At 41.1% G+C, this 11645-nt stretch overlaps 1 protein-coding gene across 1 annotated transcript; it reads right to left on the bottom strand.

Annotated features, from left to right (window-relative positions):
* Positions 1–10471: 10471 nt before the first annotated feature.
* LOC143852459 (uncharacterized) lies at positions 10472–11128 on the bottom strand. The gene has a single exon (XM_077361844.1). The coding sequence runs from the start codon at positions 11126–11128 to the stop codon at positions 10472–10474; it is 657 nt and encodes a 218-aa protein (XP_077217959.1).
* Between the last annotated feature and the right edge of the window lie 517 nt (positions 11129–11645).

The following is an 11645-nucleotide window of genomic DNA, read 5'->3' on the forward strand; positions in this document are numbered from 1 at the left end:
TTGAGATGGCTATGCGTCTCTTCGCACTCGCCAAATATACAAATGAATGTAAAAATAAAATAAAAATACAAAACCCTCTTCAAGGGTGGATGAAGCTCTCAAGCTTATACAAATAAAACTTGCTCACAAGATGTACAAATTGAAGATCTAGATCTAATCCCTTTAGATATATCCCAAATGAGGCACAAGGGTGTTTAATCACTCTTCACAAGATTAAAACATGTTTGGGAATGTAAGAGTTGTCTATTAAGAGGTCTTAAATGAGGTATATATAGCTCATTTGAAAATATGACCGTTTGAGGGCAAAAGGGTAAAAACCTGGGTTAAAAGGTTAAGCCCCGCAGCTCCAACGACTACATTGCCAGGCCGCGGTGGTCGACCGGGATGTGGCGGTCGCCCGCCCTTATTGGGTTCATCTTTTCAATTTCAAATTTCAAACCGCAGCGGTCGACCGAGCCATGGCGGTCGTCCGAGGAGAGCAACCTGGACATATTTATTTCTGTCCAGATTTCTATCCGCGGTCGTCCGGCCCTATGGCGGTCGACCGGCCCGCTATTGAAAGCCAAGTCTGGATTTTCAGACTTGCTTCCGCGGTCGCCCGGCAAACCCCGGTCGACCAGCCCTGGTAAAAATTCCATTTTAACTTTAAAACTTCAGGGGCTTTTGGGCCAAGGTCTTTGGGCTTTTCCATATGCTTTCAAATATATTTTCAAATACATTTTCAAGTTCATTTCAAATACATTTTCAAGTTAATTTCAAATAGTTTTTAAGGCCTTTGAAACTTAATTACTTGTGTCTCTAAAAGGGATGTCTGAGTGGGATTAGACTTACATTCTAACACAAGACAATTACAAACAAATCTTCGAATTTGAAGCTCTTCATGTCTTGGTCACTTCCATAGATCTTCTCTTTGATGTTTTTGGCTCTTCAAGATATCTCCTTGATTTATCCAAGCCTTCGAATTCCTTTAGCTTCCAATGTGATGTCTTCAATTGGTTCATGCCACGATCCATGCTTCCTTGACTTTGGCGTTTGATTTCTTGATTTCCAATACATGCACTTTGAAACATCAAACACATTATATAAACAACACAAATCAACTTGTGTTTGGAATCATCAAAACAAGAAGGTAATGCCAAGGTGGGAACCATTGGGATTTTTTATGATGACAACACACAAGGTGATTGCCACATCTAAGCACAATAAACCTAAAACTTCTCCCCCTTTGTCATCAACCAAAAGGGATGGGGTGAGAGTTTAAACATAAGGGATTAAAATTATGCAAATAAAACTCCTCCTTTGTCAAGGAATGAAACAATCTAAAACTCCCCCTATTCAAAAACAAAATTCAAAACATGGAGGGTTTATACACATAAATGGGGTTTTGAAAGATAACACAATTTCAAGCTTCCCCAAAATCAAATCTCCCCCTATTTGAAATACACCTATTTGAAATACAAATAGAATATATGTGGGGGGGGGGGGGGTCATCAAAACATATTTTCAGGGTAAAGAAGTAACAATTTAAACAAAAACCTTGGGCACAAACTACCAAAATCATAAAGATATTCAAGTTAAAGCATAAGCCCCTAATCTAATGCAAAGCATAGAAAACTATGTTGGGGCCTTTGGAACCCAAACCAACTTAGTTCCAATTGGTTTAGATTTACCTAAAATGTTCTTTTCAATCCATACCATTTTATTTTTAGGTAATAGTCTAAATATACATTCATTTTTAAAATGTCCAATTCTACCACAAAAATGACATTTTGCACAACATGTAGAAGGACACATAAAATCACAAGAAGATTTATGATTTTCAAAAGTTGTCTTTTCTTCTCGTAAACCCTGGTTTTCAAAAACTAATTTTTCATTTTCCTTCTCAAATGAATTGTATCTTTGAATCAAATTAAAATTAGCACCTATCAAGTTTTGATTCATTTGATTCAAAGCATCATTTTTGAGCGAAAAATCATCAATTTTTATTTTTAAAGAATCAATCTCTTTTTGCATGTTGGAAATTGAAATGTTGAAATCCTTTTCAATATAAAAAGACTTTGAACGCACATTAGGATTCACAACACAATCATAGACATGAGATGCATTAGAACTTACAAATGCAAAATGACAATCATGAGATTTATAGATATTTTCAAGTTTAATCCAAATTTCATGAGCATTTTTACATCTTAAAACTTTCTCAAATACATGAGGAGACAACGAGCAACAAATGACGATTAAAGCTTTAGCATTTAAATCAACCCATTTGGAATCAATTTTTCCCCTTTTCTTTTTAGAAAGAGACAAGTCATTTTCAAGCAAATCCAAAATCTCATAATCTAATGATTCTAAAAAGAAACTCATACGAATTTTTCATTTATCAAAATTATTTTCATCAAAAATAGGTGGATCTAAAATCGATTGACAAAGATGAAAATCCATGGGATGCCAAAAAAATCTTTTTCTCTTTTGAATTTTTGAAATTCAAAAATCCCCAAATAAGAGCCTTAAGCTTTGATACCAAGTGAAATCCCAGGGGTGATGGCAACCCAAGAGGGGGGAATTGGGTATTAAAAAAATTCTTGCCAAAAACAAATGCGGAAGTGAAATCAAATGGCAAATAAACAATCAAGCACACAAAGTAAAAATCCAATGCACAACACAAAATAAAAGGCAAGGGTAAAGAGAGAATGCACCGAGATTTTTAAGTGGTTCGGTCCCAACCTCGGACCTACTCCACTCCACCAACAAAACCGTTGATGGCTTCAATACGGATTCCTTTAATGGCAAGGAATCAACCCAATTACAACTTGGTTCGGCTACGCCTCACAAGACTCGCCACGAACCGGAGAAAGCTCCGCGTCTCCAACACTCGCTCTTGAGATGGCTACGCGTCTCTTCGCACTCACCAAATATACAAATGAATGTAAAAAGAAAATGAAAATACAAAACCCTCTTCAAGGGTGGATGAAGCTCTCAAGCTTATACAAATAAAACTTGCTCACAAGATGTACAAATTGAAGCTCTAGATCTAATCCCTTTAGATATATCCCAAATGAGGCACAAGGGTGTTTAATCACTCTTCACAAGATTAAAACATGTTTGGGAATGTAAGAGTTGTCTGTTCAGAGGTCTTAAATGAGGTATATATAGCTCATTTGAAAATATGACCGTTTGAGGGCAAAAGGGTAAAAAACTGGGTTGAAAAAGTCAAGCCCCGCAGGCTCCAACGGTTACATTGCCAGGCCTCGGCGGTCGATCGGGATGTGGCGGTCGCCCGGGGAGATCAACCTGGACATATTTATTTTTGTCCAGATTTCTATCCACGGTCGTCCGGCCCTATGGCGGTCGACCGGCCCGACCTTACTGGATTGTTTCTGAATTTTCAGAAACACATCCGCGGTCGACCGGCCCGCTATTGAAAGCCAAGTCTGGATTTTCAGACTTGATTTCGCGGTCGCCCGGCAAACCCCAGTCGACCGGCCCTGGTAAAAATTCCATTTTAACTTTAAAACTTCAAGAGCTTTTGGGCCAAGGTCTTTGGGCTTTTTCCTATGCTTTCAAATATATTTTCAAATACATTTTCAAGTTCATTTCAAATACATTTTCAAGTTAAATTCAAATTGTTTTTAAGGCCTTTGAAACTCAATTACTTGTGCCTCTAAAAGGGATGTCTAAGTGGGATTAGACTTACATTCTAACACAAGACAATTACAAACAAATCTTCAACTTTGAAGCTCTTCATGTCTTGGTCACTTCCATGGATCTTCTCTTTGAAGCTTTGGCTCTTCAAGATATCTCCTTGATTTATGCAAGCCTTCGAATTTCTTTGGCTCCAATGAGATGTCTTCAATTGGTTCATGCCACGATCCATGCTTCCTTGACTTTGGTGTTTGATTTCTTAATTTTCAATACATGCACTTTGAAACATCAAACACATTAGATAAACAACACAAATCAACTTGTGTTTTGAATCATCAAAACAAGAAGGTAATGCCAAGGTGGGAACCCTTGGGCTTACAAGTTTCTTTGGAAATTCTTCATGGAGAATAGAGGGAGCCTTGAAATTGTGTAAGTCTTCTTCTGTTCTTTCCACTCTACTAGTGAAGTTCATAGTAGAAATGAAGCAAATTCCCTTTCTTTCTCATTAAATATATCGTTCCCTATCATTTTTCTGGTTGTTCTTCAATTTTTCTCAATGAAATATAATGTATATTTGCGTAATTTTTTGGTGTGAAAACTCTTTCGCTGCCGCTCTCTAGATCCACATCAAAATTGGTATCAAAGCTGGGTCTTGCGGAAATTTCGTTCCTCCGCAATCCTGGAATTTGAATTCATATCTCTGTCAAATGTTTGTTTTCTGCCTAGATTTGATTTCGTTTTGTTTAAAATGTCTCCCGTCAAGATATCTTGTTGTTGATGAAATGAGGAGTCCAGATCTGTTGCAAAAATTGGAGATGCGCTAATTTTGTAGTAGACACATTGAAAATCTGACTCATCTTCATCTTACTGTGACTCATCTGATCTACATCCTCGGTTGGAGCATGGCTTTTCGAAGCAACATAAGCGAGGGTTCTTTCTGCAAGCCGAACATTTAGATCCCCTTAACTCAGAATCAAGGGGAACTGTCCTGTGTTGCTCCTAAACAAAACAAAGCAGTTCCAAGATCACCTTGGTCGTGTCTCGTCCTAGTTGCTAATAATGATTTTTGAGAAGGATTTTGGATGAAAATCACTTTTACATGTTGTCCAATTTGTGCTTTGTGGGAATCGGATCTTCCTATTGAGTAGCTTAATTTGCAACCCATCCACTCCCTGAATTCGTGCAAGAGCAGTGGTACCAAAGGAGGTTTGATAATTTTCCATCAAATTTATCTTGAGGATTAAAGTCCTACCTGCATGCATCATTACATTCCAAATGAACTAGCCGATCATATGCATTTGAAATGGTATAACTGGTTTGTCCAATCAAGTTCATATTCAAGAGTGCATTGTCTGGTTTAGGTGGATCTTTGTATTATTGCTCTTGACATGGAGTTGAATAAAATTGAATCCGATTCTATTAGTTTTATTTGAAAATTTGTCGACATTTCCTACATTGAGAATTATTCCTAAAGGATCCTCACTTTAGAGCCTATTGGACTGCATTTGACATAAGTTTGTGCATAGTTCTCTAGCCTTAAAAGGTAGCACATGTGATGTTTGATTAAAGTCCCCCAAGAAGCAGAAACTTCCTATTTCATTTAGTTTGCAAGCAGCTAGCACCACAATTGAGTGGAAAATGAGTCACTAATTCATCTTGATTTGGTAACTGTATTGAATATTTCAAGTTCCCTTTTATTGGTTGAATTGCATTCTATCTATAAAAAAAAAGGTTGATGCCATCGATCTGAAGATTGATTGGAGTGTATTAATGGCCTGAACTTGAATTGGTCTTAGTCCTTGCAAACAGTCAAGCTATAATTGCTTCATAGTCCACATCAAATTCTCATTTGAAAGTCATAAAGGAATTTTCATCTTTCGGTGAGTGTGTTATTGGTGAAACGTAGGCATTGTTTGGTAAAACTGGGAATGGGGCACAAGTATATACCAACAAGGGAAAAAGTTCTAGCACATATTGCTCAGCTTGGTGGTTTTTGACAGTAGATACAACATCTTAGTGACTTCTGTGTTCTCTTCACACGTGAGCCACATCAGCAAGAATCAAGAATTCCAGAGGTTAGTCATCGGACTTTGCACATAATGTGTTGGATTCATTTCAAGTCTTGGTGGGAAACAGCGTTGTTGCAGTTCAGTCAACTTCATGATCGAGCAAGTGAAACAGGTCTTAGAAAAGAGCTTTAGAAAACTACTTCGCTTGAACACTTTCAAGGAGCCCTCTTGCAGATTACAAGAACTTCCTGAACTATATGCTGACCCGAATATGGAGACTCCAATAAACCAAGCCATTACAGCTTCTTCAGAGGGTGTTTCTTGGAATAGTCAGCCTATGTCAAGATCTGTTTTGCAAGAAAAAGTCGGTGAGATGGATAAATTGTGGCACTATCAGGATCCATCTGGGAAAATCCAGGGGCCCTTTTCTATGAGACAGTTACGTAAATGGAGTACAACTGGGTACTTTCCAGTTGATCTAAGAATATGGAAAGCTGCGAAGCTATATGACTCTATATTGTTGACTGACGCATTAATTGGCAAGTTAAAAAAAGAGAAACCACCATGGTAGCCTCAGCAGGGAAATTTCTCACCATCATGGAACGCTCGATATAAGGCTTCGATGAAGGAGTTGGATCTTTTTATTGATCTTCTAGACAGACATCGGAGGCACAGAGTACCTTTTTCTCCTCCATTTCATGTTAGTGATGACAGTGGTGAGGAGGAACCACATGAGGAAGTGTTAAAGAGTGTTGAGCCGACAAAGCAGCTAGTAGATGATGAGCAGGTGGAAGTCAGCGAGCCGGAGAATACTGAGCTTTCTCTCAAGAGCCCAGTTGTAGTGGCAATGGTTGTTGAGCATTTGGATATGGAGGATCGTGTGGATATTGGTGATCCTAACCTAGCAGATGATCAGTTTGAGCAGATTGATCAGGATGTGCACACGACAAAGATCGGAGTGGATGATTGTAGTCAGGTAGCGGATCTTTTGGTATTCACCATGCCAATGGTGGACCCGTTTATTGAGCAGACATTATTACAGCAGAGGCCTTATGGGTATACGGAGACTATACACAAAGGAATAAGAAGATTCTATAGTGACAGAGACAGACAGATATGAACCATCGCCATTCAGCTTGAGTCGGTAGTGGATACGTGTCCCAAGACATCCATCATGGAACACCAATGGGCTCCGAGTGAAGGGCCTTCCTTTGGACACTTTCGTCTTCGACCCCGGCATCGACATCACGTTGCCTTTGGCCGGTTAGAGAGGGACGACATCCCTGCATACCCCAACTTTGGTCTACGCCTCCGTCACAGCAAGTAATGAGCTTGAGGGCAAGCTCTTTTCTAAGGGGGGGAGAATGATGTGGACTGGGTCCCGGTCAAAACACTTGGGGTTTACTTGTAGTTTAATAGTGTGTCTTCTCTTTGTAGTAGAAGTATGTTGAGTGTTTGAGTGGTCTTTTTGTAGTGAGGTTAAATTTGTAATAAGGAGAAAGATTGGGGTGATGATGTGGAGTGGTGGTTGGAGAATCACATGGGGCCACATGGAGGTGGGCCACATGTCTTGGGAAATTCTTCATGGAGAATAGAGGGAGCCTTGAAATTGTGTAAGTCTTCTTCTGTTCTTTCCACTCTACTAATGAAGTTCATAGTAGAAATGAAGCAAATTCCCTTTCTTTCTCATTAAATATATCATTCCCTGTCATTTTTCTGCTTGTTCTTGAATTTTTCTCCATGAAATATCATGTATATCTGCGGTAATTTTCTGGTGTGCAAACTCTTTTGCTGCCGCTCTCTAGATCCACATCATCGATGCACAGCCTGAGACTAGCGTCGTGCTTCTTCTGAAATAGCACAGGGGCACCATAAGGTGCTTTTGAGGGTCGAAGAAATCCTGCTTCAAGAAGTTCGTCCAGTTGCCTACTGAGTTCTGCTAACTCGGGAGGAGCCATTCTATAAGGGGCGCGAGCTGGTGGTATGCTACTGTGGGAGCCAGTTTTTTCTCCCGCACGTGAGGCGGCAGGGAATCACCACTTCGGGTTCTCTGGGAGTGTTAGTTTGATCTGCGTTTCTTGTAAACTCGGGATCGGGGTGCTAACTTTGCAAGAAAGAGAAACTCAGAGTCGCTACCTAGGTTAGGGCCTAGGACTCGTGCTTGTTCTTCTGATGAAATGAGTAGCAGTACTCGACTTTCATTGGAGGAACAGTAACCAAAGGGGTTCTTTTGCTCTGGGCCTTTGAACCTTATATTTTGCTCTGTTTGCTTTAAGGCGTGGTCCTTACAAATATCTAGGCAAGGGTTATGGTTACAATCGGGGAAGGTGTTAGGCACCCCTCTTGCGCGGATTAATCCGGTCTCTTGACTTGAATTGGCATTTTTTGAAGTATTGAAACAGGATAGCTTATCTTTTTATCCTTTATTCAGATTATGCTTAATTCCAGGATGTAAATAAAGTGAATCTACAAAAAAAGACAGAAAATAACTTATAGTTTCCTATTTGAGACCATATGTCACAAGTCCCAAAAGATCTCGCAACTGATTCCAATTAGGTATCCAAATCTAACGAAAAAGACAGTGCGGAAAGTAAAATAAAGGCAGAGGGATATATATTATAAGATCCAGGCATTCTTAGCCGAGTACCTTATAACATCACCACCTCGTACCTTACTTTGTAAAGGAAATTGTATAAAGTAAAAGAAAGGTAGAGGGATATATATTATAAGATCCGGGCATTCTTAGCCAAGTACCTTATAACGTCACCACCTCGTACATTACTTTGTAAAGGAAATTTCAGAAAGTAAAAGAAAGGTAGAGTGATATATGTTATAAGATCTGGGCATTCTTAGCCGAGTACCTTATAACGTCACCACTTTGTACTTTACTTTGTAAAGAAAATTGCAGAAAGGCTGGTAAATGAATGAGTTTACCAGAATTTGGACAGTGCAACGGTGCTATGAGGAAGTGGAGGCTCCGAAATCGCTGAGATTTCGGGAGCGCAACGGCGCTATGCAACCAAAAGAGGCTCCGAAGTTGTCGAGATTTCGGCAGAACAACAGCGCTACTATTGAAAAGTAGCTCGTAGTTCTGCAAAATTCGGTAGAACAACAGCACTGAATAAAGGATGTCGCTCCGAACCTTCGGAATTTCGGCGAAGTGCCGACGCCTGGTGTGAGCAACTTAGAGTTTATTTACTTTCTCTCTTCTAGAAACAAGTAAACTAGGGTTTTTTGTCTTAGATTGTCTAGAGGGAAAAAGCCAGGGTTTTTCAATATAAGACAAAAAAAAGAGAGAGATGAGAGATAAAACCACTAAAAAACTTACCTTTAACCTTACCCCCCCTATTTATAGTTTTGGGGGGGGGGGGCAAAAAAGGTAATTTCGACCAAATTTTGCCCTGGGCGAAATTTGATGCTTATCCGGACGACATCATCCTAGATTAGCGTGATGTTGTGTCTTTTCTCCCATTTGTCTTTTATCGGTTAGTTTCGAATGTTCGTAATTTCTCCGATTGAATTCTGATTAATGCGCGGTCAGGTCCGTTGGATTCTTTGTCCTAAGGACTTTCCAATGAACCTAATATCACATGCTTTCGGGGAAACAAAGTGTCGTTTGGGTGAAAACGGAAGTTTTCGACCCAAAGTTAACTTACCGATTGAAATGCCATGTGAAAACGGGTTTACCGGTTTATGCCGTAAAAGGCGGGTGCTGTGTGAAACAGGCTTGTTGGTATCTGAAAAGGCAGGTGCTGTGTAAAAACAGGCTTTCCGGTTGTAAAAAATGGCTTTTGAAAATCGTTTCGTCACGAAAATACCCTAAAGAGAGATTGAGAGAAACCTAACTGGTGCTATGGGACTCGTCATAAGGTTCTTCCCCGCGACACCTATCATTAGTACCACCTTGACAAAATTGGGTATCTACAGCTACCAGGTTTCAACTCAATCTTGTGGTCCACTGCCCTCCTTGGTGGCAATGTTTTGGGCAGTTTCTCCGGCATGATATTTGCGTATTCATCCATAACTTGTCGAATGCTGCTAGGAATGGGACTCTCCCCCACTAGTGTCTCTCCCATGTTAAAGGTTACCAAGAAAGTGGTTTCCCCTCTCTTAAGGCCCCTCTTAAGCTGAAGGGTTGATAAGTGCTCGACACCCTGTTTCTCCTGTCTAGCTGCAGCGACCATGCAAGGGACTTTCTCTCCAAACATGCATAAAGAATTGAGATAAGGCATTGGCACCGCTTTGGCCTGATTCAGGGATTCTATCCCCAATATAAAATGAAACTCATCCAAGGGCGCTGCTATGAGATTGGTCGTTCCGGACCATGCCCCGATCTTAATTGGCACACCCCTCGCCACACCAGCGACAGGTCATGCTGTAGAGTTTACTGCCGTCAATTTGCTGCCATCCTTCTCGAGTTTCAACTCTAAGCGCCTTGCCTCCTTCTCAAAGACAAAGTTGTGGGTAGCACATGTATCAATCATAGCTCGAGTTGTCTTTCCATTGATGCATGCATCAACGTACATCAAGCCCTTGGAGGGAGTGTTTTTTGTGTTTTGCCCCTTGATAGTACTGCACAGAGTTAGGCTGGTCATCTTGGGTTCTATCTCACCCTCTTCTTCCTTGGTCTCCTCTCCTTCATTTTGAGCTTCAGGTGAAGGTGTCGTGGCTAAGTGAGCATTGAGAGCTTGTTTCTTTAGGCAATTTCTTACCCAATGGTTCCCTTTGCATATGAAACATGGGAATGGTGATGGTCCAGTAGGGCTAGATGCCTCACTATGCCTTCTTGGACCTTCTTTGGGGTAAGGCCTCCTATCGCTCTATTGGCTCTGGTTCTTCCCCCTAAAGCTGCTAGAGGGTTTGCTCGTGTAGCTGGGAGGCTTCTCAATTGTCTCCTTTCTCTTATTGGTGGCATCGTCTGCCACACGATCGAATAGTTTTTCTGCTGCAGTCATTGCTTCCACAAGATTTTGAACTCCCCTTCTCTGAAGCTCTGTTTGTGCCCAAGGTTTTAGTCCTTCTAAGAATTGAAAGAGTTTGTTCTGCTCCGACATGCTCTTTATATCGAGCATAAGAGCTGAAAACTGCTTCACATAATCTCTGATTGTCCCTGTTTGTTGGAGGCGTCTTAGGTTCTTTCGGGCAAGAAACTCGACATTCTCGAGCATGAACTGGGTTTTGAGCTCTCGCTTTAGGTCTTCCCAACTATTAATAGTGCATCGTCCTGCTTCAATATCTTCATAGCGAGTTTGCCACCACAGTTTGGCATCGTCGCTGAGGTACTGCCAGATACTGGCAGTAATGACTTTGGCATCCTCATCAAGGCGCATTGCCCGGAAGAATTGTTCCATGTCAAACAAGAAGTTTTGTAGTTCCTTTGCATCGCGGGCACCTATGAAACACTTGGGTTGAGGCACTCGCATCCAGCTTCCATTTCCATCATTGTGACCCCCAGTGCTGTTACCAAGGGCTTCCATGAGTAGATTTACTTGGACAGTGAGAGTCTCAACCTATGTTTGTAGACTCTCTATTGTGCCTTTGGTCTCCTCACCAAGGCTTTCAGCAATTTCGGCATAGTTGAACTGTTGTTGCTCTACCTCTGTCAACCTTTCTTCAATTCTTGTAAGTCGCTCCCTAGTGGAGGGTACTAGTGTCGGTTCTTCGACAGGGTAAGGTTCTGCGTGAACCCGACTTGACTCTGCAGACTGTGGATAGGTACTGCGTCCCCCAGTCCTCCCCATTATGTGGACGGCTTGCTTCTACTGTGAACAGGAACCGGATCTAATACCAACTGTCATGGACCTTTAGTTTGGAAGCGAGGTCCATGCGGCACTTGCGTTGTCTCACGATGAGCAAGTAAGCTTGACTCTGCAGACAGTGGATGGGTACTACGTCCCCCAGTCTTCCCCATTATGTGGATGGCTTGCTTTTACTGTGAACAGGAATCGGATCTGATACCAACTGTCACGGACCTTTGGTTTGGAAGCGAGGTCC

This window comes from Tasmannia lanceolata, unplaced genomic scaffold (genome assembly GCF_043159265.1).
Source record: "Tasmannia lanceolata isolate RefF3 unplaced genomic scaffold, GAP_Taslan_0.1 ptg000019l, whole genome shotgun sequence".
Lineage (NCBI taxonomy): Eukaryota > Viridiplantae > Streptophyta > Magnoliopsida > Canellales > Winteraceae > Tasmannia > Tasmannia lanceolata.